The sequence below is a fragment of the Bos taurus genome, chromosome 19, assembly GCF_002263795.3.
Source record: "Bos taurus isolate L1 Dominette 01449 registration number 42190680 breed Hereford chromosome 19, ARS-UCD2.0, whole genome shotgun sequence".
Lineage (NCBI taxonomy): Eukaryota > Metazoa > Chordata > Mammalia > Artiodactyla > Bovidae > Bos > Bos taurus.
This window is the reverse complement of record NC_037346.1, coordinates 44,264,939-44,291,264: the sequence shown is the minus strand read 5'-3', so window position 1 is coordinate 44,291,264 and position 26,326 is coordinate 44,264,939. Positions and strand designations below refer to the sequence as shown.

The following is a 26,326-nucleotide window of genomic DNA, read 5'->3' as shown; positions in this document are numbered from 1 at the left end:
CCTTGATGAACTCTTTTCTCAATTTTGAACGAGCCCATTGTTCCATGTCTGGTTCTAACTGTTGCTTCTTGACCTGCATAAAGTTTTCTCAGGAGACAGATAATGTGGTCTGGTATTCCCATCTCTTTAAGTATTTTCCACAGTTTGTTGTGATCCACAGAGTCAAAGGCTTTAGCATAGTCACTGAAGCAGAAATAGATGTTTTTCTAGAATTCTCTTGCTTGCTCTACAATCCAATGGATGTTGGCAATTTGACTTCTGGTTCCTCTGTCTTTTCTAAATCCCTTCAGGGCTCACCTAGGGGGATGTAGTGGCTTGACGGCTGCATTATCTTTTACCTGATATGGCAGGCAACATTTTTTCATTCACAATATGAACAAGGATCCCAACAGGAAGAGATGTACAGTAAACAAAGGATGTTGCATCCATCAAGTCCACATTATAACCTCCCTAACCACTTCAGTATTCTTGCCTTGAGAACACCATGAACAGTATGAAAAGGCAAAATGATAGGATACTGAAAGAGAAACTCCCCAGGTCAATAGGTGCCCAATATGCTACTGGAGATCAGTGGAGAAATAACTCCAGAAAGAATGAAGGGATGGAGCCAAAGCAAAAAGAATACCCAGCTGTGGATGTGACTGGTGATAGAAGCAAGGTCCGATGCTATAAAGAGCAATATTGCATAGGAACCTGGAATGTCAGGTCCATGAATCAAGGCAAATTGGAAGTGGTCAAACAAGAGATGGCAAGAATGAATGTCGACATTCTAGGAATCAGCGAACTGAAATGGGTGAATTTAACTCAGATGACCATTATATCTACTACTGTGGGCAGGAATCCCTCAGAAGAAATGGAGTGGCTATCATGGTCAACAAAAGAGTCCGAAATGCAGTACTTGGATGCAATCTCAAAAACGACAGAATGATCTCTGTTCATTTCCAAGGCAAACCATTCAATATCACAGTAATCCAAGTCTATGCCCCAACCAGTAACACTGAAGAAGCTGAAGTTGAATGGTTCTATGAAGACCTACAAGACCTTTTAGAACTAACACTCAAAAAAGATGTCCTTTTCATTATAGGGGACTGGAATGCAAAAGTAGGAAGTCAAGAAACACCTGGAGTAACAGGCAAATTTGGCCTTGGAATACGGAATGAAGCAGGGCAAAGACTAATAGAGTTTTGCCAAGAAAATGCACTGGTCATAACAAACACCCTCTTCCAACAACACAAGAGAAGACTCTACACATGGACATCACCAGATGGTCAACACCCAAATCAGATTGATTATATTCTTTGCAGCCAAAGATGGAGAAGCTCTATACAGTCAGCAAAAACAAGACCAGGAGCTGACTGTGGCTCAGACCATGAACTCCTTATTGCCAGATTCAGACTTAACTTGAAGAAAGTAGGGAAAACCACTAGACCATTCAGGTATGACGTAAATCAAATCCCTTATGATTATACAGTGGAAGTGAGAAATAGATTGAAGGGCCTAGATCTGATAGATAGAGTGCCTGATGAACTATGGAATGAGGTTTGTGACATTGTACAGGAGACAGGGATCAAGACCATTCCCATGGAAAAGAAATGCAAAAAAGCAAAATGGCTGTCTGGGGAGGCCTTACAAATAGCTGTGAAAAGAAGAGAAGCGAAAAGCAAAGGAAAAAAGGAAAGATATAAACATCTGAATGCAGAGTTCCAAAGAATACCAAGGAGAGATAAGAAAGCCTTCTTCAGCGATCAATGCAAAGAAATAGAGGAAAACAACAGAATGGGAAAGACTAGGGATCTCTTCAAGAAAATCAGAGATACCAGAGGAACATTTCATGCAAAGATGGGCTCGATAAAGGACAGAAATGGTATGGACCTAACAGAAGCAGAAGATATTAAGAAGAGATGGCAAGAATACACAGAAGAACTGTACAAAAAAGATCTTCACGACCCAGATAATCACGATGGTGTGATCACTGACCTAGAGCCAGACATCCTGGAATGTGAAGTCAAGTGGGCCTTAGAAAGCATCACTACGAACAAAGCTAGTGGAGGTGATGGAATTCCAGTTGAGCTATTCCAAATCCTGAAAGATGATGCTGTGAAAGGGCGCCAGCAAATTTGGAAAACTCAGCAGTGGCCACGGGACTGGAAAAGGTCAGTTTTCATTCCAATCCCAAAGAAAGGCAATGCCAAAGAATGCTCAAACTACTGCATAATTGCACTCATCTCACACGCTAGTAAAGTAATGCTCAAAATTCTCCAAGCCAGGCTTCAGCAGTATGTGAACCGTGAACTTCCTGATGTTCAAGCTGGTTTTAGAAAAGGCAGAGGAAGCAGAGATCAAATTGCCAACATCTGCTGGATCATGGAAAAATCAAGAGAGTTCCAGAAAAGCATCTATTTCTGCTTTATTGACTATGCCAAAGCCTTTGACTGTGTGGATCACAGTAAACTGTGGAAAATTCTGAAAGAGATGGGAATACCAGACCACCTAATCTGCCTCTTGAGAAATTTGTATGCAGGTCAGGAAGCAACAGTTAGAACTGGACATGGAACAGTTTCCATGTCCAAATAGGAAAAGGAGTACGTCAAGGCTGTATATTGTCACTCTGTTTATTTAACTTATATGCAGAGTACATCATGAGAAATGCTGGACTGGAAGAAACACAAGCTGGAATCAAGATTGCCAGGAGAAATATCAATAACCTCAGATATGCAGATGATACCACCCTTATGGCAGAAAGTGAAGAGGAACTAAAAAGCCTCTTGATGAAAGTGAAAGTGGAGAGTGAAAAAGTTGGCTTAAAGCTCAACATTCAGAAAACGAAGATCATGGCATCTGGTCCCATCACTTCATGGGAAATAGATGGGGAAACAGTGGAAACAGTGTCAGACTTTATTTTTCTGGGCTCCAAAATCACTGCAGATGGTGACTGCAGCCATGATATTAAAAGACGCTTACTCCTTGGAAGGAAAGTTATGACCAACCTAGATAGCATATTCAAAAGCAGAGACAGTACTTTGCCAACAAAGGTTCATCTAAAGGCTATGGTTTTTCCTGTGGTCATGTATGGATGTGAGAGTTGGACTGTGAAGAAGGCTGAGCGCCGAAGAATTGATGTTTTTGAACTGTGGTATTGGAGAAGACTCTTGAGAGTCCCTTGGACTGCAAGGAGATCCAACCAGTCCATTCTGAAGGAGATCAGTCCTGGGATTTCTTTGGAAGGAATGATGCTAAAGCTGAAACTCCAGTACTTTGGCCACCTCATACAAAGAGTTGACTCATTGGAAAAGACTGATGCTGGGAGGGATTGGGGGCAGGAGGAGAAGGGGACGACAGAGGATGAGATGGCTGGATGGCATCACTGACTCGATGGATATGAGTCTGGGTGAACTCTGGGAGTTGGTGATGGACAGGGACACCTGGTGTGCTACAATTCATGGGGTGGCAAAGAGTCAGACACGACTGAGCGACTGATCTGATCTGATCTGAACAGGGAGCCCTAAGGGAATTCAGGTTGTAACAGAATGTCCATGGCTGCAGCCATGCCCAAGGGTTCACCCTCAGGAAACTCAGGATGAGAAAGCACAGGATACCGGCACCAGAGAGCTGAGGTGCATTATCACTGAGCCCAGACTCTTGCATCTTCCCATACATAGAAAAGTGCTAACTTCTTTAACTTGAGGTATCTGGTTTTCTTTAATTAATAGTAATCTTTTGATGTCCTGACTACCTGGTTTACTGCAAAAACTTCTATAGATTCTGGCTCTTCCCCTCCCCCCCTCTTCAGAGAAGTTCCTCAGAGTGACCTGAGAGTCCTATCTCTCAGGCTTGAAGTCCTCAGAATATCTGCTAAATAAAACATGCTGTGCTTAGTTGCTCAGTTGTGTCCAACTGTTTGTGACCATAGACCATAGACCATAGACCATGGACTGTAGCCTGCCAGGCTCCTCTGTCCATCGGGATTCTCCAGGCAAGAATACTGGAGTGGGTTGCCATGCCCTCCTCCAGGGGATCTTCCCAACCCAGGGATCGAACCCACATCTCCTGCATTGCAGGCAGATTCTTTACCCTCTGAGCCACCAGGGAAGTCAGAATAAAGCATTAACTCTTAACTTTTAGGTTGTGCTTTTTTGTTGTTGTTGTTCCAGCCTCCAGATGGTACAGTCTCTCACTGGGGGAAGCCCAACTCTGTGATCAGAATGTTGCCATCTACCAAAACTTCCCATTTTCAGCATATCTCCCTCTTTTGCTATCACATGAAGCCTCACTGGTTCAGTCTTTTCAGAGACCAACCCTCCAGTTGTTACCTGGGTGGGAAAGGGATTTACAGTCTAACTGCTCCCTGAACTGCTTTGTAACCAGTCCTCTTGTTTTTAACCCCATTTACACCCTCACCTTCAGTGGTACCTGGCAATTCCAGGTCTTGAGCTTCTCTGCTACACCTTAGCTTCAATCAATTTGTTTCCTGGCTTCTCTACTCCAAGACTTTGTTTCTCCATTCTGCTAAAGCCATTTCCATTTATCTATGCTCTCCAGCTTCCAAATGTTGTTGACATCACATCACTTATTTGCTATTGTCCCGTCTTCAGATCTGTTTGTTCATGGGAGCTTATGCCCTTCTCATCCTTTTAAGTGTCATTTCAGTGGGGTTGGCAGAGGGAGAAGAGGTAAATGTGTCTTGTGACTGCATGGAATTCAATCTACCCTATTTACCCTCAAGTCTCTTTATAAAATGTTTCAATTATGTGTGTTCTGCCTCTCCTTAAATAGAGAGCTCTTTTCACTGCTTAGCATTGTATTCTGCTTGGACTGGGGGTAACGTGAGGCAGAGGGTAATAACAAAGGAATAGAAGATACACACGTTCTCAAAACATTTCATTTGACTCTCTCAGGGTAGGGTAAGAGCCATTTTTCCAACGTGTGATTTCTGTCAACTACTATTTTCAAGGTGGCACTAGTGGTAAAGACCCCACCTGCCAACGCAAGAGAAGTTAGAGATGCAGGGGTTCTGTCCCTGGGTTGGGAAGATCCCCTGCAGGAGGGTACTGGCAACCCACTCCTGTATTCTTGCCTGGAGAATCTCATGGGCATAGCAGCTTGGCAGGTTACAGTCCATAGGGTTGCACAGAGATGGACAAAACTAAAGCGACTTGGCACATCACACTCTTCTTTTAAAAGTCCTGCCACCTCTCCTGTTTTATGTATTTTGGCTAAGGAGGCTGGAGGGCTAGGTGTGGTGCTCAGGAAGTTCAAAGGATGGAAAAATCTGATTCATAAACCATACAAAGTCAGTGCTGGGCAGGGGCAGTAGAGATTACCGAATTCAATTTTCTTATTTTTAAAATAAATTTATTCAATTGGAGGCTAATTACTTTACAATATTGTAATGGTTTTGCCATACATTGCCAAGAATCACACACTCCAGTACTCTTGCCTGGAAAATCCCATGGACGGGGAGCCTGGTAGGCTGCAGTCCATGGGGTCGCTAAGTGTCGGACACGACTGAGCGACGTCACTTTCACTTTTCACTTTCATGCATTGGAGAAGGAAATGGCAACCCACTCCCGTGTTCTTGCCTGGAGAATCTCAGGGACGGGAGAGCCTGGTGGGCCACTGTCTATGGGGTCGCACAGAGTTGGGCACGACTGACGTGACTTAGCAGCAGCAGCAGCAGCCATGAATCAGCCACGGATGTACATGTGTCCCCCATCCTAACCTCCCTCCCACCTCCCTCCCTGTCCCATCCCTCTGGATCATCCCAGAGCACCAGCCCCGAGCACCCTAATTTCCTTATTTTTTAAAAAAGGAAACTTAAGTCCAGAGAGCTGTAGTTTATTTGGATCAACTGTGGTCTCTTGAGAAATACTCTCAAGCGATCGCTTGAAAATGCCACGTTATTAGCAGTCTTTGGCCCTTTGGGTCTAAAGGTTCTCTCGGTCCCAAAGCAGCGTGCCCCTTGCTGCTTCTTGGATCAAAGGTCGTTTCGGAGGTCGTTGCTCTCATCACCCTGTTTGTTTTTTTTTCCCCTAGCACTCGTTAACTTTTAAAATTATGTAATTATTTTATTATTTATCTCATTTTCCCCACTGGAATATAGGCCTTGTGAGAGAAGGGCTATTTCCTGTCTGGTTCGACGATTAATCTTCAAGGTAAACAAGGATTCTAAACTAAGAAGTCTGGCTCCAAAATCTGCGCTTTCGGCCACTACATTATGCTGTTATTTGGTGAAGAAAGTAGAGGGTGGGCTTCTGTGTATTCAGGCAAACAAGCGGACAAAAAGAGAAACCACTAACAGAAACGAGCTGAAGAAAAACATCCGGATCCAGGAGCTCAGCGCCCGCTCGTGACCTTTCTCTCCGGAAGCGCTTGCGGCCCTCTAGCGCGAGTACGCACGCGCGGCGCCGGGGTCGCTTTGGGTCGCGCGCGAAACCGAGACGCGAGGGAAGGTTCCGCCTCCAGGACAGAAAGGCGCCTGCGCCGTCGGGGCCCTGGTCGGGATACGCATTCTCGCTTCCTCCCTCCCTCGCCTGCGCGCGCGGGTGGGCGTGGGAGGAGGCGGGGAACACAGAAGGAGAGCGAGGGGGCGGGTGTCGCGGGAGGGAAGGAGCGAACCGGAGAGCGTCGTCCTGAGAGCAGTGAAGGCGGCAAAATGGCGGACCGCTTCTCCCGCTTCAACGAGGACCGAGACTTTCAGGTAAACACGGGCGTCGCCGAGGTCCGGGGAAGGCGCTGGCCGAACCAGAACCTCCTCATCCCCCACTCCCAGTTTTCTTTCGCTCGGGGCTCTGCTGTGGCTTCCGAACCTGCTCCCTTTTCTCCCGCCTCCGATTCCTCTAGGGGCCTCCGGGTTTGAGGCGAGGCCGCATCTTCTCTCACTCTGTATCTTACGTCTTTAACTCGGGCCGCTGGGTTTGCGGCCTCGTCCTGTTTGGCCTGCGGGTTTGGGAGCCCCAGCCTGGCCGCTGGGTGGGGTGGCTGTGCTGCCCTCGGGTGTGCCCAGCGTGTGCGGGCGCTGGGATGGCTCCCAGGGGAAAGCGGGGGGGGGGTGGTGGTGGGAGGTTTTGGGGCGAGTGTTGCTGAGACTGGGGCTCCTAAACCCCTGGATTTTGCTCGCACGGCTCTTCATGGGATCGGTCTCCCTCCTTGCTCACTGTAACAAGTCGCTTTCATTGTCTATTTTTCCATTTCCTCACCCGGAAAAAGGGGGCTTTAGTTATCAGACGCCTCCATGGTTAGTCAAACATTGAGATTTCCCAGAGCGTAAATGTTGCTGTTGTCATTACGTCGTTAAATGGGCTTGCAAAACAGTAAGTTACAGGAGGATGGTCGATGTAAGCTTAGCCCCAAATGCTACCTTGAGAGATTGTAGAAAGCGTCATGATAATGGACTTTACAAGCGGGTGGTGACTGCTACCAACAGCTTGATTTTTCTTTTCTTCAGTTGCAAACGTTGTATGGAAAAATGTCCTTGCCGTGGCCAGCATGATTGAGGAAAAAATTAAGGCCAAATTAGAACAACACGTCTTTCGGCTGCTTCGAGTACCTTCCTGTTGAGCGTTGTTAACGCAGAAATCTCAGCGACTAAAAGGGATTTAGTAGAGATGGGCTATTTCTAGGGTAAAAGACGTCCTTAGTCTCAAAGAAACCCCTGCATTACTGCCGCAGACCCTGGCAACAGCAGTTTGGTTCAAGGGATGAACGTCCGAACTCAAGTTATTATCCCGCTGCCGCTCTTTCTCAAAGTTACGTGGGAATACTCTAGGTAGGTTTAGGAAGGTAGTTTGAAGGGTTTGAATTCCGCCGAATGTTTGGGTTGGTAACTAAACAGGTAAAGCATTGAAGGCAACAATGTAACAATCTAGCAGCTAGAACGCTGAAGAGAAGTTTTGCAACAGTAGAAGACCTAAGGCTGTTGAAAAGCCTTGTGATCATGCGCCTGCTGAATAGCTGCAGCACAATACAGGATCTCAAGGTGTTTAAGGCTGGAATGCAGGTCCTGGAAAGTTTAAAGCAGTTCTTATTAGCTATTTGATCCTTGGGAAAGGTGAGGTTTTTTGTTTGTTTTTTAGGGAGCACCATAAAATAAGAGTAGGCTGCAAGATGTGGGGGTTTTATTGGTAGTTTTTAAGGAGACATGTTGATAATTAAAATCTTCTAGTGCTTTTCAGAATTTGAAGGTCACTTAAAATTGAAAATAGATAATACGGACAAATAAGTTTTGTGGGAAAATGTTAATTAACCACAGGATTTCAGCAGTGTTGAACAGGCAGGATTTTTAGGACCTTAAAAGATTTGAAAACTGGAGAACAGAAAATGAATGCAGTCACCTGAATAAATTGAGGAAAGCTTCTTTTTCAAGTTAAATGACTTTCTCTTCTCATGCTTTAGTTGTGTATATATGATATGCTTTTGGTTGCTTGGTAGGCCTTTGAAGATATTACATATGTTTTATCTTCTGCTTCTATATTGGTATAGCCAATTTCTGCTGTATTGTGTCAGCCGGGTAAATGTTGGTTTTTAAGATTCACATGTCCCAGCATTATGGGTAAATAGGATATTAGTAATGAAAACCTATTAGACAATTACAGGATGCTAAAACTTCTGTAAATTATTGTGCTAACATTTTTTTTAATCATTCATTTTAAAATATTTTAAGTACTATTTTTTCTGAGTGTTTCAATAAAGGGGAAAATGTAGGTGAATTTTCATTAATGATGTCATTTGATTTAAAGTTATTGGAGAGAAAATGCCCTAGGAAGCTCCTGCATATAGCTTATCTGAAACATTGTTCAAGCTCAGGTTATTCAAAATTAACTTGGCCTTTTAAGGCTTTAAGTGATAAATGAGGTGAAGCTACTCAGTGCACTTGAAAACAAATCCAAAGTAGGTTTCCAGATACAGTACATGATCCTGTTTCTTTAAACAGATCTTCTAGCAGTGGAAATTTTTCTGTGCACCTTCTCTGGTAAGTTCTAGATGACTATCATTTTCTTTGCCTTTAATTTGGCAAGGGAATTTAGAATTGTAGAATTTCACTCTTTACCAGTTTACCATGAGGTGCAAATTTTGGAGAGTTTAAGGGTTGTCTCTTGAATTTAGTATGGAGTCAGAGGAGGCTTCACTATTAGATTTTTTTTTTTCACTATTAAATTTTGTGAACACTTAAAAGTTTCAAAGGTGTTTTATATAATATAGAGAGGAGCCTAATTGGCATATTACTTGAAGCACTTAATGAATATAAAGAGTAATCATTATTATCAGGGATATGTTTGAAAGCATTTGATAACTTCATTTTAATAATAAACAGGTACTATTCTGTGGACTTTACATATGTTGTCTCCTAATCTTCCAATAACTCTATGAGGTGCGTAGTGTTACTCTTACTTTCAAACTATCTGTACCTGAGGCAGCTCAGGTACAGATAGTTAAATAACTTGGCCAAGTATCCGCAGCTGGTAATGGCAGAACCAGGATTTAGACTCCTGCTTTTTGACTTTGAACCTGTGCTCATGACCAATAACTTTACTGGCAATTGTGTATTTTACATAACTGTAACTGAGTCATCAAATATGGAGGATAAACTTATAGGTCACAAAGAATAAATGAGCTTTCAGAGAGGTGATACAATTACAGTTTCTACTCTGTTGCATTTTGTCCAGATCTGTTTCTTGTTGGTCTCCCAAGGGCTTCTAGGAAGGCTTCTGACAGTGATGTTACCCTTTGTCATAGAGGATATATTGTTAACTCTTGTCTTAGTTCTGACATTATTTAAAAATACCCCCTTTAAGTGGTGTTTTATCTTTGGAAACCTTTGTGGTTTGGGCTGATGTATTTATTTTTTAAATGTTTTAAGAGTTTTAACTACTTCTTTAAGAATCTGACCTCAATTTCTGAATGAGACATGACTTCTGCCTACATTTACCAGATTAAGGCATATTTGTTCACAGATTGAAATGTTACAGAAACTAGTGGAAAATAGCATGGTATAATTTACAAATGTAGATATATTTTCAACACTTTGAATTCCAAGTTCACTAAAGAAAGTATTTTTTGTACTGTGATGTATAGCAAGCAATGAGGTATATATACACACTGCTTAGCATTTAGTGGTTGCGCAGCTATTAATGATGATGCAGCTGAATGTTAGTGAGGAAATGTTCCTCAGCTTGTGTGCTTGCAGAGGACTGGTGATTTCAAGTAGCTTCTCATTTCCTCTTGTTCTGAATGCATTCTGCTTGAGGTTTCTAATGAAAAGGAGCTACGGTAATAGATCAGTAGGTGATAAAGTAATGAAAAAAACAACTATCTTAAAGGTCATAATAAAAGTGTAGAAATTACCCAAGAACTTTCTGTAACGTATATAGTAATCATAGTGGTACACAGCAATAAGCTATATAACTTTTATGTAGTATGTTTTTTGTGTTTCATATGTGACACCAGGATGTGACCTTCAGATAATTCTTAAGTGAGACCATTGTCAGGAGGTTTACAGTTTTAAAATATTTAGGTCATAGAAGTATATTAATATATTTTCTATGTGGGACTGTGTAATACAGTTGGCATTCTGATGCAGACATGCCAGAGATCACACATGGGCAAATGTTCTAACCTCTGTTTCCTATCATCTGAAAGATACCACTGCTGTGAAAATCATTGTCAGCTTTGCTTAGGATATTGTAACTTATGCAAAATCATTACTGTTTCGATTCCCATACACATAATAATAGGTGGAAAGGCCTGGAATCAAGGCTGTACAAACTTCAGTATACTTACCATGCATTGGTATAGTTATTAGCAAATGCACCATTACTGGTTAGTATATTCTCAAGGGATTAAGAGTGACCAAAGTAAGGTAAACATAAAAGAAGTCTCCCTAGTTGTGATGTCAAGGGTACAGGGTATATATTTAAGGCAAAAGGCATTTAAAAACATGAGACATATTAAGAAATAACATCAGAGAGAAAGACATTTATTACAACCTTCCTCGAAGGGAGGATGGGGTTGGCAAGAACTGTGATCATAGGGCTTCATTTGATGGCAGCCTTACTTATTTCATTTTAAAGTAGGTATGGAAGACCAAGAAGAAAGATATCTAGATAAATATATCATTAGGCTGAGTGCCAATAAAGTTATGGAAAAATAAATGTTCTGTTGTAGTCCTTCCGTTTATTTTGTATATGTCACAAACTTCTCATTAAAGTACTGCGAGAGATATTTTTATTACATTTTCTCAGGTCTATTTATAAGTTAAATAACCAGAACTAACATTTGTGACTTAAAAAAATTTTAAAAGCATATATAACTGGCTACCTCGATTGTGCTGCTTCATCTCTGGGATAATTTCCATATCAATTCAATCTATTTGGATAACATGATAAAATGAATAAAGGACGGTTTGTTTTCTTGATGTGGTCAAGATTACCATTTTCGGAAAAAAAGCAAAAGTTCATGAAATCTTGAACCCCTCCATGTAGAGGTTTCATCTTTGCTCTTGTGACTTAATAAGTTTCTAATGTTTTATTAATGAAAATGAATTCCAGCTTGAGGTAGACATCCAGTTCTTGAATTCTGTTAAAATTCCTTCCTTGAAACTACTTGATACTTATATGTCTGGCATTCTCTTTTCATATTAGCACTGCCATTTAGTATTAAGTGAAAGCTGACTCATGGCAGTTACTAAAGGCATTACAAATGACCACCACAAATACTGAAAGAAGGCATTGATTTGATATTGCAGTGAATACCAGAAGATGTTGTAATGATTTTCCAGTTATAAAAAGTGAATTGTCCATTTAACTGTGGAAGTCTAACCAAATGTGCTTAATACATGTTGTATTAATCAGTGCAAAAAATTAAATATGCCCAAGCTGAATATAGTGTATTGTTATGCCTATACAAAATGATTTCTTTGAGATTTAACATACACTTAGTATTTTATATCTAATTTAGGAATGTTTGGGAAAAAAAAGTATAGCTAAAGTTACTTTGGCATTGTACACAAGTTAAATGTTTTAGTATGTACTATAGTGAGTAAGAAATTAACATTTGGGCCCCAAACAGAGTTTCCTGTTATTTGCCTGAATTCTTCTTTTTACCAACAATGTTAGAGTAAGGTAAATCTTGTATTTTGTGTCACTCAAGTGACCAGAAAGTTACCTTTGTAATATTACATTTACTCTTGTCTCATGAGTTTCCAATTATTTTTGTGATCCTTGCTAAAGCATTTTATGTTGATTTCAAGGGGGGATTTCAGTTTATGTCTCTGTTTATTAGAACTGGAATACAAAATAGCTCTCCAGGTTTAAAGTTATTATAGAGAAAAGTGATTGATCATGTTCTGTATCTGACATTTTAAATAATGATTGTTGGAAAAGTCAGTATTCATATCTCATGGTTCATTCAATATTATTTTTCCAGAGTTGATGAGAGGGAGAGGCTTAATTTTTCACCCTTTTTATAGGCAGTACTGATAAAATCAATAAATTAATATGATACTTTAGGTCTTGACTATAGAAGAAACTAAAGCTGATGCTTGTGGATTATATGCTGTAGTGTCAATAACTTATCTTGTTCCTATGAGTAAAATTATGGAGTATAAAAGGGACAAAAGTAGTTGAAAATCTAATTAATACTACTTTAGGGATTCATCTGCACAAGAGATACAAAAAGGTATATTTACTTCAGAAATATTTTTTAGAATATAAGTTAATTTTTTTGAAAAGTCGTTAAAACAGTATTTGAAGTGTTTGTTTTAGGAATAGTATATATGATTATGTCTTTGGGGGAGTTGATTAAGAAGTGGTGTTTTTCAGGGAGCTATTGTTACAGCTGGAGAGATACCAAAAGTAAAAACAGTATGTATTATACACAAGACTAACATGATTATCAGATAAATAGTATTACAGTAAATAAATGCAAAACCCTAAGGGAGAAAGAGAACCCTTAAAGTGGGATGATTAAGTGTGCCTTTATGAAACATTTAAACTGAGTCTTGAAAGATGGGTTTGCATCCTTGCAAAGGGAAAGATTGGGAGGCATTCAGCTGGAGAAAATAGCCAGGGTAAAAATGTAGAGGTAAAACTAGCAGAATCGGTTGTGGGGTTTTTTGTTTTGTTTTTTTTTTAAGGACAATGAATAAACCATTGGGAATGGGAAAAGGAAAAGCTAGGGCTACAAAAGTTTTATTTTAATGCTGTAAGCAGGCATGCACTAGCTATTTAAGGTGTTAAGCAGGGGAAAAGATGTAGGAAGACTGATTTAGATAGAGTTGTGTTAGATGTGCTACACATACTGTTAAAGCTGTGATGACCAGTCTCCATTAACTGGAATTAATGTGAATGGGGGCAAGGGAGTAGAGTAGAAGGTGTATACAAGGGAATGATTATGATAGTGGGCTATGTGATTTTAAGCTTGACAGAGACACAAGTGAGGACTTCGAGGGTTAAGGGTAGAGAAAGTTGGATCATTGGGTCGTAGGTTCTGATGAGGCTGAAGGATTCTTGGAATGGAGGTTCTAGAGGAGTTGGAAAGACAGAAGGTTGTGGCTGGAGAGCACAGCGTTTGAAATAGAGATAATGGAAGAGTTGACATCGTAATGACCATGAGAGTGAAATGGCTACAGTAGAATGGACGTCAGGATCATTTTAGGAAAGGAAGTTTGGAAACTGAGGCACCAGGATGTTGTAAAATCGTCTAACCTGGATATTAGAATGGTAATATTGTATAGTTGCATACTGTCATGACAGTTTAATAAGTGCCCTTGTAATACAGTCTTGTCTAATTCTCCCAGTAACTCAGCAAGGTAAATAGAGTAGGTAGTAAGTCTATTATAGATGAGGAAACTTGTGTAATACAGACCTGAGTTTTGAACTTTAATCTTCTCATTTCTTTTATAGCATTCTTTATGCTGTGACTTATAGCCCCTTTGAGGTGATGAGTGTTGGTATGGTCTACATTGTACAAAGCATTGTTTCTCTTTAATACTTGGCAGCATTTTCTACCAGTTAACTAACTGGTTGGAAATAGTTGGTATGCTTATCGTTAATTTTTTCCCCCCAGGAGTATCTTACCTTTATAAGCGTAATTGGTCGTTTATGACTTCTTGCCTGCCTTTTTGCTGTTTATAGGTCTACCAGAAATTCCATTCCATTTCCCAGTCATTTATTGAGTTCCTGTTTGTTGGCACGGCATCATAAAATATAAAAAAGGATAAGAAAAGGTTTTAAAAAATCAGTCTATTTTTTTCATTTATTCCAGTAGAAGAGTAGATGGCAGAGAAGAATGGTACTTCTACTGGATACTGTCAAAATAAGGTGTCAAAATGTATCCATGACCATTATAGCATCAGAAGTTGACTGCTGTGGAATCTAGTGATGAAACTATCAGCTACTGTTTGTTGAATAGTATTAAATGACAGGCTTTGTGCCAAGGCATTTTGGAGATGTTTATCTAAGTAACCATCCAAGCGAGGTGGTAGTATCCTTCACTTTACAGAAGAGAAAACAGAAATTGAGGCCACACAGTAAACTCAGATTTGAACCTTGTTCTCTCCTAAAATAATGACTTTTCCTGTCGTTCCTGATCGTTTCAAGAATAAAATCCAAATGCACTAATTTGGCTTTTGAGACTGTTAAGCATCTGGTGCCATTGTAACAGATGTGTTTCTTTTCTTGCCCTGTCATTGTCTTGCCATCCTGTAGTTTCTGTTTTTATCTGGACCTGCTAGGCTTTTTTGTTGTTTTTGTTTTTGCATGTCCTCCTACCTGTCTGAAATTCTTACCACTCATTCTTCAAGACTCAATTTGTTGTGTCTCTGACATCTTCCCTAGGCAGTTAGTTGCTTATTTTCTTTGGTCATATTTCAGTAACAGCACTTTTATTAGTAATAGTAGCAGCTAACAGTACAGAGTGCTCTCTGTTGGGCACTATGTTATGCTTATTATCTCGTACAGTCTCCCAGTTAGGTAGATTCTATTTTTATCTCTGTTTTACAAATGAAAAACTTACCCACTTCACACAGCTAGTGAGTCGAAGAGATAGCTTTCAAGTAGTTTGGACTAGTCTCAGCCTTTAACCACTGTGTTGTTTTTATCTCTCCTACTGTATACTTTATGATACTTATTATTTTATTATATTATAATGCTTATAATTTATCTCATCTCCCTGGATGTAGAACTCCTTGAATGCAGATTCTTTCTTGTTCATTTTTCTAGAATTGGTTCAGGGTCTGGCACCTACAAGTTGCTCAGATATTTGAATTAATGGTTAAGTAGAGGCACATACAGAGAAGGCAATGGCACCCCACTCCAGTACTCTTTTGCCTGGAAAATCCCATGGATGGAGGAGCCTGGTGGGCTGCAGTCCATGGGGTCGCTAAGAGTTGGACACGACTGAGCGACTTCTCTCTCACTTTTCACTTTCATGCATTGGAGAAAGAAATGGGAACCCACTCCAGTGTTCTTGCCTGGAGAATCCCAGGGACGGGGGAGCCTGGTGGGCTGTTGTCTATGGGGTCGCACAGAGCCGGACACGACTGAAGCGACGCAGCAGCAGAGGCACATGTGTAGGAAGGAAAGACTGTGTAGAGTCTGAGGATTATGTCTAACTTGGGGGATCAACTTCCTGCTGTGTTGTGGATTATCTAAGTTGAACTGTTAGTTCTGTGATATCCTATAAAGCCAACTGAACGATATTTCAGGAATGGAAGTTGTCTTACGGAGAGTTGTAGTCTCACTTTATATTGTATATGTTAATGATAGCAATCTTAGTTGTGAGTTTTCTTTTGTGTGACATATTGTATATACACATTGTTATTCTGTGGAATAGTGCAGAATTTTTGTCACATGTCTAAATAGACATTTATCGTACCAGCAAGTGGCGAAAGAAATAATAAGCATTGATGTGGATCCCATAGGACTTGTTAACTACTGTCTCCATATCTTTTTGAACACCTCAGAAATTGTTTGCTGATTTTGCCCGCATTTCTGAAAAAGGTCTATTTCTATTGTGGGGTTTTTAAAAGATACTAATTTTTCAGTGTAGTGAGTTTTTGGAAACCAGTCCTTTCTTGGTCTGAAGTCCAATTATCCAGAAAATTTGATATGTCAAACAGATGTACATGTATTTTTAGACAAGGGTGTGATATGCTCATACCCTTGACTCAGTGTAGTGTGTTTTCAAATTCTTAGATACTTACTGAGATTGCTTAGCCAATTATCTCTCCTACCAAATTACATAGAATTAAATTTAGTAAGTGGATTTATTTTTCTGGGTTACTGACTGGCCTCAACAATGTCTTGAAACAATAATTTATTACTTTTTTTTAACTCTTTAAATCTCAAAGCCTGTGCAGTAATACAGTAGTGTCATCATCTGGATTTGATAGCTGGGGAAACAGGCCTAAGCCCAGTGAGTGGTTTGGTAATCTGCCTAAGGTTATAGATGGCTCAGCGGGTAAAGGATCTGCCTGCAGTGCAGGAGACAGAAGAGATACAAGTTCAATCCCTGGGTTGGGAAGATCCCCTGGAGGAGGAAAATGGCAACTCTGTCCAGTATATTCTTGCCTGAAAAAGCCCATGAATAGAGGAGCCAGGCGGGCTACAGCCCAGGGTCCCAACTAAGTGAGTAAGCACGCATGTGCGCAAAAACACACATACACCCATAATTGGACACAACTGAATGAGTAAGCACACACACACACACCCCCCCCTAGCAGACACACACACACACACACCCCCCTAGCAGACACACACACACCCCTAGAAGACACACACACCCCCACTCCCATCCCCACCCCCAGCAGACTGCTTTGATTTCTGGTGTCTGACTTCAGAGATCTTTGGCTTTACAGTAATGTACTGAAAGTCATTGGAAATCAGACTGTATGATGATGAAAACAATAGTGAAGAACTTGGGTTTTTGAGGAATTGACCCCAGTGGTGGTTCTAAATTTAAATATGTTTTTATTATACTAGTAAAATGATATCAGTAATCCCCCAGGATGTTCATTTCTTTATTTTTATGGCCAAGCCATGTAGCTTGTGGGATCTTAGTTCCCCAACCAGTGATTGAACCTGGGCCCTCAGCAGTGAAAGCCGAGTCCTGACCACTGGATCACTAAGGGATTCCCCAAATGTTCATTACTTTTTGGATATGTTTTTCATCCTGAGATGTTTTCTTTCTGATTTGAGACCATACTAGAATTAGTTTATTTGGCAGGGGTAAGGGAGAGGGAGACAGAGATGAATTCTCATTATTTGTTGTCAGAGGAGAACAAGTTTTGTTCATAGGTGAAATACGAAGCTGTTCTGTATGGCTCTGTACACTAAACAAAACCATTTTTAATCCATGACAGGTGAAATCCGCATCATTATATGTTTTGAATTTAGAAACTCCAAATTATAAACAGATATATTATTTGAGTTGTGATGTAGGGTTACGATTAATATATCTACTTTGTGACTTTAGACAGTCTCTAAGGGGATAATGGTAAATACAGTAGAAAAAATAAATTTTGATTGCAGAGATTTGGAGCCGAGACAGGAACATCTATAACAGGTAACTTAATAGCTAGAGACAGGGGCTAAGATGGGTTTGCATGAGTGGTACAATAAAGCTGACAAAGAAAACTTTAAACTTGGCTCATACCTAGTCTAGATAGGAAAGCCAGACAGGATTTAAATTTTCAGTCTGTATGATCCTCCTGTTAATAATGGATTTGATTCAAATTGGAAACTTTGGATCTGCCGACTTTTACTATGAGTAATACTTTTCATCAAAAAAATTTTTTTTAGAAATGGTATGAAATTTTAATAACTAAGAAGACGGAAGAGGCTCACCTCTTCGGGGTCTTAAATATTTTGTTTTGCTATTTGAAATTACGGGTTGTTGGTTGTGATCCTTAAAGAGTGGTCCCACACTTTTCTTTCTCATTTTCCGTATTAATTACCATATAGTTAATTACTGGAAAAGCTGTGGGATCATGTAGATTCCAAAATCAGCACTGGTTAGCAAATAACAAGATTCATTTATATGGATAAATTTAGGGCAACCTTAGTCTCTATTTATATTGAAATGATCACTGCAGCTAAATTTATAATAGAAAATTTCCACATTTGTCCTGTGCTTGGAAGCAGAATCCTTGACCTGTAAGGAACTAAAGCTACCATGTACTTCAATAATACGCAGGTCAGTCAGGTTCTATTCATTTGTAGTTAAGACCTACCCCAAGTTGATCCTTTTTTGAAAGAAGAGGCAGTTAAAAGAAAGTCAGCTGGCAGTATGTATATGTGGGTGTGCATTTAAAAATCTTTGACACATTATGTGTATGTCTGATCTTTTTGAACTGCATTTCTGATCAGCATAAATGAAAACCTATATTTCACTCTAAAAGCAGGTAATATTTAAAAAGGAAGAATTGATTTGGACAATGAAATAACTGTTCAAAACAGTGATCATTGAAATCAAATTTTAAGAATGCCTTAATAATCACAGGATCTGTGAATTTTCACCAGGATGACTGTTTATACCTCTTGTCCAGGGGTAATTAGGATTAGCACACCCTCTTCCTCTGTCTATGCCCTGGTTTGTATGATACAGTCATCCTAGCTCTAATGGGATTTCAGAGATCTAAATGTGGTTTTGGAAGCAGGGTAAAGCAGAAAAAATTACTTCTCTTCAAATCCCTGTTGAGGCCAGCAGATAATCAGATGTCTTGCTGATTATTTTTGGAAAGAACAATCTTACTAAATTTATCAGAATGACTTGGAAAAAACTTGTGGGGGAGAAAGGCAAGAAATATTATCATCATCATCACTGCTACTGCTACTATAGTTTGTGCCCTGGGAGTTTGAAATCGCTTCTTATATCCCGTCCTTCATTTTGCTTTTCTAGTACAACATTCAGAAGAGACAGAAGGATTCAGAGTGAAAAGTTAAATCACTTCTTCTCAAAGACAACCACTGTTTAATTATACGTGGATTCTTTCAGAGTTACTTAATATATACAAGCAGTCTCCATTCTACCTTTCCAAAAATACAGTTTTTAGCTCTTTGATTTTTTTCTCATAATATGCTTTCAATAATAATGATAACTAAAAGGTTTTTGCTTTTATTTTTAACTAATTTTAGACTTACAGAATAGTCCCCAAAATAGTGTAGAGGGTTTTGGTATACTATTCACTCAAGTTCTTCTGCTACAATATTTGTATAATAACCATAACATAATTATCAAGACTAAGAAATTATCTTTGGTAAGATAATATTAACTAAATCATAGACCTTATTTGAATTTTACCAGTTTTTCCACTGATGTCCTTTTTCTGTTCCAAGATCCCATCCAGGTTTCCACATTGTTTACATTTAGCTGTTTCTTGGTTGTCTTCTCTCATTTGTAATACATCTTCAATCTTTCCATGTATTTTATGATAACTAAATTTTAAAAAATTTATTGGAGAAGTGAGTTCCAGAAAAACATCTATTTCTGCTTTATTGACTATGCCAAAGCCTCTGACTATGTGCATCACAGTAAACTGTGGAAAATTCTGAAAGAGATGGGAATAACAGACCACCTGACCTGCCTCTTGAGAAACCTGTATGCAGGTCAGGAAGCAACAGTTAGAACTGGACATGGAACAACAGATTGGTTCCAAATAGGAAAAGGAGAACGTCAAGGCTGTATATTGTCACCCTGCTTATTTAACTTATATGCAGAGTACATCATGAGAAACGCTGGACTGGAAGAAACACAAGCTGGAATCAAGATTGCCAGGAGAAATATCAATAACCTCAGATACGCAGATGATACCACCCTTATGGCAGAAAGTGAAGAGGAACTAAAAAGCCTCTTGATGAAAGTGAAAGTGGAGAGTGAAAAAGTTGGCTTAAAGCTCAACATTCAGAAAACGAAGATCATGGCATCCGGTCCCATCACTTCATGGGAAATAGATGGGGAAACAGTGGAAACAGGGTCAGACTTTTATTTTGGGGGGCTCCAAAATCACTGCAGATGGTGACTGCAGCCATGAAATTAAAAGACGCTTACTCCTTGGAAGGAAAGTTATGACCAACCTAGATAGCATATTCAAAAGCAGAGACATTACTTTGCCAACAAAGGTCTGGCTAGTCAAGACTATGGTTTTCCCTGTGGTCATGTATGGATGTGAGAGTTGGACTGTGAAGAAGGCTGAGCGCCGAAGAATTGATGCTTTTGAACTGTGGTGTTGGAGAAGACTCTTGAGAGTCCCTTGGACTGCAAGGAGATCCAACCAGTCCATTCTGAAGGAGATCAGCCCTGGGATTTCTTTGGAAGGAATGATGCAGAAGCTGAAACTCCAGTACTTTGGCCACCTCATGAGAAGAGTTGACTCATTGGAAAAGACTGATGCTGGGAGGGATTGGGGGCAAGAGGAGAAGGGGATGACAGAGGATGAGATGGCTGGATGGCATCACTGACTCGATGGACGTGAGTCTGAGTGAATTCTGGGGGTTGGTGATGGACAGGGAGGCCTGGCGTGCTGCAGTCCATGGGGTCTCAAAGAGTCGGACACGACTGAGCAACTAAATTGAACTGACAGTTGATTTACAGTGTTGTTGGTTTCAAATGTACAGTAAAGTGAGCCAGTTATATATATATATATATATATGTCTCCACCGTTTTGGTTTTTTTTAAGATTCTTTTCCCATATAGACCATTACAAAGTATTGAATAGAGTTCCCTATACTGTATATCCATCCATCTGTACAGCAGGTTATTATCTGTTTTACATATCGCTAACTAAGTTTTTACTATTCTGCTTTCTATAGAGAATATTATTTCAGAATTATGGAGGTAAGGTTATTGTTTTTTTAATCTTTGGGTTTTGTATAGTAGAATACAGTGGCAGGAATATGGGACTAAGAATCAGAAGCCTTTGTGAATTTGTGACAATCTCTGTATCAGTTAATGTATCAGTTCTCTTGTTTGTAAAATAGAGATGATTAAAAAAAAAATCCCCTAAATTTAACTGGTTCCCAGATCCTGTATTGAGTATATCATGAGCTTATTAGGGTAAGATTTCTAAAGGATTTTATAAAGCTAAAGAAAGCTATACATGTCTGTGTCTGTGCAATGGTATTGATCCTTCCCAAAACTTTTAAAAATAAACCTTTTATCTTAGAACAGTTTTAGATTTACAGAAAGTTTGCTAAGGTAGCACAGTTTTTTATACACCACACCTCTCATATACTCTGTGCCTGTTTCCCCCTCATTAACGTCTTTCATTAGTACGGCACATTTATTTCTGTATTAATGTCTCTAATCACCATGACCGTGATGAATTTTGCCTTATGCCTTGACTCCTGCCATTTTCCATGAAATTAATACTGTTATTCTTTTCCCTTGCATTTTCCTGATATGCCTTTACTGATCCATTTGCTGTAAACCTTTTGTAATTTCCATGTGTCAGATGTTACCAGCTTCTAATTGGACATTGCCTTGGTACCCAATCTAAGTTTCACCCATTTGCATAGAAAAATGTAAAGTTTTAAAGCAATTAAAAAGCAAAAATCAGGAAAAAAAAACCTCCACTAAAACAGAGCAAGTAATACAAATGTAAAAGTAGATATTGTTAAAAGTTCAGGCTACATTGTAATAGGAAAAAGTGAAAGAAAGTGCTACTTTATTTCATTTCTTAGAGATAATCATTGTTATCAATTTTACAATTTTGTAGTCAAGTTTTAAAATGAACATACTATTTTGAAGAAATGCTTTGGAAATTTTGACTATGGGTTTACTCAGATTATTAACTTTTTTGTTGTTTACTTTTTAAAAAATACATAGATTTTATTTTTTAAGTCAGTTTTAAATTAGACTCAACGTTCAGTTTCCATATATCCATTCCCTCCTTCACATCAGCTGTAATCAACAATTCCCACCAGAGTGGTACATTTGTTACAAGAGGTGAACCAGCATTGACACCTAATTATCACCCAAGGTCCTAGTATATCTTAGGGTTCACTCTTGATGTAGTTCTGTAGTTTTGGCATATGTGGTATAATGACATGTATCCACCTTTACAGTATCATATAATTTCACTGTCCTAAAAATCTGTGTTCCATCTGTTTATCCCTTTTTTCCCTTTAAGCCCCTGACAGCCACACACTGTATGTGTGTGTACCTGTAACTGTTTCCATTGTATTGCTTCTTCCAGAGTGTTACTTACTTGGAGTCAAAATATGTTATCTTTTCAGATTGGCATCTCTCACTTAGTAATATGTTTTCAGGACTCCTCTGTGTCTTTCTGTGACTTGATAGCTCATCTTTTTAGTGGTGAATAATATTTTGTTGCATAGATGTATCATGGTCAGTTAATCTGTTCATCTCTTCAACATCTTGGTTGTTGCTAAATTCTAGCAGTTGTGAATAAAAACTACTGTAACTGTCATGTACAAGGTTTTGTTTGATGTAAATTTTAAACTCATCTGGAAAAATACCAAGGAATGCAATTGCTGGATGGTATGGTAAGAGTATGTTTAGTATTGTAAGAAACTGCCAAACTGTCTTTTGTATTTTGTTTTCCCACCAGCAGTGAGTGAGAATTCCTGTTGCTCCCACATCCTTGCTAGCATTTGATGTTGTCAGTATCTTGGATGTTAGCCATTCTCATATGTAGTGGCATTTCATTTTAACTTGCAGTTCTCTAATGAAATAAGTTGTTGAGCATCTTTCCATATAGTATTTGTTATGTGTATATTTTCTTTGGTGAAGTGTCAGTTTAGATCTTTTGCCCATTTTTTAGTTGTTTGTTTTCTTATTGTTTGAGTTCTTTGTATATTTTAGATAACAGCTCTTTGTCCGATGTGCTTTTTTGCAATATTTTCTCCTGATTTGTGGCTTGTCCTCTTATCCTCTTGACAGTGACTTTCACAGAGCAGACGTTTTACATTTTAATAAAGTCCTTAGCAGTTATTTTTTTTTATGCATCATGCCTTTTGTGTGCTGTGCTAAGTCACTTCAGTCGTGTCTGACTCTTTGTGACCCTGTGGACCATAGCGTGCCAGGCTCCTCTGTCTGTGGGATTGATTCTCCAGGCAAGAATACTGGAGTGGGTTGCCATTTCCTCCTCCAGAGACTCTTCCCGACCCAGGGATCAAACCTGCGTCTCCTGCATTGGCAGGCGGGCTCCTTACCACTAGTGCCACCTGGGAAGTCCCGTGCCTTTTGGTATTGTATCTGAAAAATCAACAGCAAACCCAGGGTCACTTAGTTTATTTATTGCTTGCTTTTACTTGATTTTCATGTCATTATGTTTATTTTGGTGTAGATGAAAAATGTTTTATGCTTCACCACTAGGGATTATTAGCTTTTTGGTTAACATTTTACTTTTGGTAGTAATTAGGTTTTTGTAGTGGCAAATTTTAAATGTCAGGTTTTTTTTTCCCTTGTAGGATACTTTTAATTCACTTTAAATCTGCAAATTCGTAGAATTTTAGGCCAAGAAATGACATGAGTGTCTAGTTCAAGTTCATTTTGCAGATGAGTACAGAATGGTTGAAAACTATAACATGATTTGTATGAGGCCAAATACAAGATAGTAATAAAAACAGGACGCTAATTGGTTTATTATGGCAAATCAGATACTCAAAATATTGAGAAGTGATCTCTCTCAATTCCCTAAGTTAGTTATGATAATTTGTAGGATATTTCTTTTCAGGCTGTTTAAATTCAAGTGCTATCACTAAAGTCAGCAGATACTTAAAAAACTAAACTTTAGATGTTGGTTAGTTTTTTTTTTTCCCCCCCAGAAATACTTACCAGCTCCTGTCATATTTACGTAACATTGCTTGTTTAATTTTTGTCCACATAGTCTCACACAACCTTTTTGAGTTTTTCCCTTCCATTTAACTTCAAATTAACATACTTCCACATAGTTTTAAAACTTTTAAATGACTCCCTAATTGTTGCATTAATAAAATAGAATTAAACTCTTCCCTTGTTGGACATTGGTCTCTACTTTTTAAAACAAAAGAGAAATGCTACAGTATTATCTGCATTTTAAATATGTAATAGCTGTGGAAAATGTGATACTCTTCTCTCAGTGTTCCCCCCCTAGTACCTTTTACTTTTGGGGAAAAACTCCCAAAGAACACAGCATAATACATAACTGTATTTTTGAATTAACACCATTTAAAATTTCTGGGGAAATATTTTAAAATTTATTTTAAAGTGATACTGATTCAAAAATACATAGAGCTTTCATTTTAAATATTCAGAGATAAAATACAAAGTGATTGTGATTTCTTTTAGGATATTTGAGTATTGGGTAGTTAAGTATAAAATTCAAAAGAAAAAAACATGTGCAGTTAAAAATGGCCTCTGTCTCATCTCTTGTCTCTTAAACAGGTTTCTGAGTTAACTTCTAGAATCAAGCAGTTTTTAGGGGGCTGAAAAAACCACTAGTTGGTGTTTTCCTCTAGTTTTGCTTTTTTCAGAATGCTATATAAATAGAATCGGGTAGCTTCTTCAGCATGACCTCTTTTACTTAGCATAATGTGTTTGAAATTCATACAGATGTTGCTTATATGAGTAGTTTGTTCCTTTTATTGCTGAATATTTGTCCATGTATGGGTGTACTATAGTTTTTACATTCCTTTCCCAGTTGAGGGACATTTGAGTAATTTCCAGACATTCACAGGCAGGTTTTGTGTGAACATAGGTTTTCGTTTTTCTTGTGTGAATACCTAGTGACAATGTTGATGGGCTATTTGGATAAATGTGTGTAGAAGTGTGTAAGAAACTGCCAAACTATTTTCTTAAGTGGCTGTACCATTTTACATTCCTACCAGCAAACTTTTGCCTACTTTAGAGCTAGATTTTCTTAATATTGTGTTCTGTGACTTCTTTATATATTCTGGATACAAATCTTTTAAGGTTTGTGAATATTTTCTCTCAATTCAATGTTTCAATTTTTTCTTTCATAAGTTGTGCTTCTGGCATTGTATCTTAAATCCTTGTCTCACCCAAGGTCTGCTTTTAGGTCTGTGATATATGTGCAGTGTGGATTGAGACTTTTTTACATATGAGTACCTAGTTCTAGCACCATATATGGAAAATACTTCTCTAATTGTTTTTGAACCTTTTTGAAGAACAATTAATCAATTGTCCTAAGTCAAATAAAGGTTTAGCTGCTTTAAAAAATAGTAGCCAATTATTGTTGGTAGTTTGAAATTATTCTTTTATAATTAAATTATATCAAGCTACAGAGTAAAAGAACTGACGTGAACATGAGTTTGAGTGAACTCTGGGAGTTGGTAATGGACAGGGAGGCCTGGTGTGCTGCAGTCTGTGGGGTTGCGAAGAGTCGGACACAGCTGAGCGACTGAAGTGACTGATAGAGTAAAAGAGAATTATGAAATTTGGCCAGACATTGGTGTCCTGTGGGCTTCCCTTGTGGCTAAGCTGGTCAAGAATCTGCCTGCAATGTGGGAGACCTGGGTTCGATCCCTGGGTTGGGAAGATCACCTGGAGAAGGGAAAGGCTACCCACTCCAGTATTCTGGCCTGGAGAATTCCATGGACTGTTTATGTTTAATCCATGGGGTTGCAAAGCATCTGACACGACTGAGTGACTATCACTTTCACTTTGGTGTCCTATACTGTGAGATTTGGGTTAATCTAATTTATCCGGATATTTATTATTTAGGAATTTAGATGTACTTTGCAGTTAACAACTTTTAAGTAACTGTTAAACTTAAAAAATAAATTTATTTATTTATTTATTTTTGGCTGTGCTGGGTCTTTGTTGCTGCACAAGGTTTTCTCTAGTTGCTGTGTGTGGGCTTTAGTAGTTGTGGCACATGGGCTCAGTGGTTGTGTTTCCTAGGCTTGGTTGCTCTGCAGCATGTGACATCTTCCCAGATGAGGGATCAGACCCATGTCTTCTGCATTGGCAGGTGGATTCTTTACCACTGAACCACCAGGGAAACCCCAACTATTAAACTTTTAAATGCTAGAATAGAAGTTAAATGCCAAGAGGCAGGTGTTACTTTAAAGAGATCATTGGATGAAATATTGGAGATTAAGACAGACTTTCAGGATTAATGGCTATTTTTTTTATATTATTTGTTGATGGTTGTTTTTTCATCATTCTGGGAAGGGAGAGTTGTAGTGTTAGTTGCTTAGTCATGTCCGACTCTTTGTGAGCCCGTGGACTGTATGTAGCCTGCCAGGCTCCTCTGTCCATGGGAGTCTCCAGTCAAGAATAATGGAGTGGGTTACCATTTCCTTCTCCAGGGGATCTTTCCAACCCAGGAGTGGAAACCAGGTCTCCTTCATTGCAGGCAGATCCT

General features: G+C 39.0%; 1 protein-coding gene across 5 annotated transcripts in view; it reads left to right on the top strand.

Moving 5' to 3' along the window:
* Positions 1-6,616: 6,616 nt before the first annotated feature.
* GPATCH8 (G-patch domain containing 8) overlaps positions 6,617-26,326 on the top strand; it is a 95,036-nt gene continuing 75,326 nt past the window's right edge. For all 5 annotated transcript variants that reach the window (XM_024980921.2, XM_005220960.5, XM_003587454.6 and 2 more), the window contains exon 1: positions 6,617-6,697. Coding sequence is in view for 1 of the 5 variants with exons in the window: in XM_005220960.5 (XP_005221017.1) it covers positions 6,653-6,697 (45 nt within the window). In the remaining 4 variants the exon portion in view is untranslated. The remainder of the gene's footprint in view (positions 6,698-26,326) is intronic.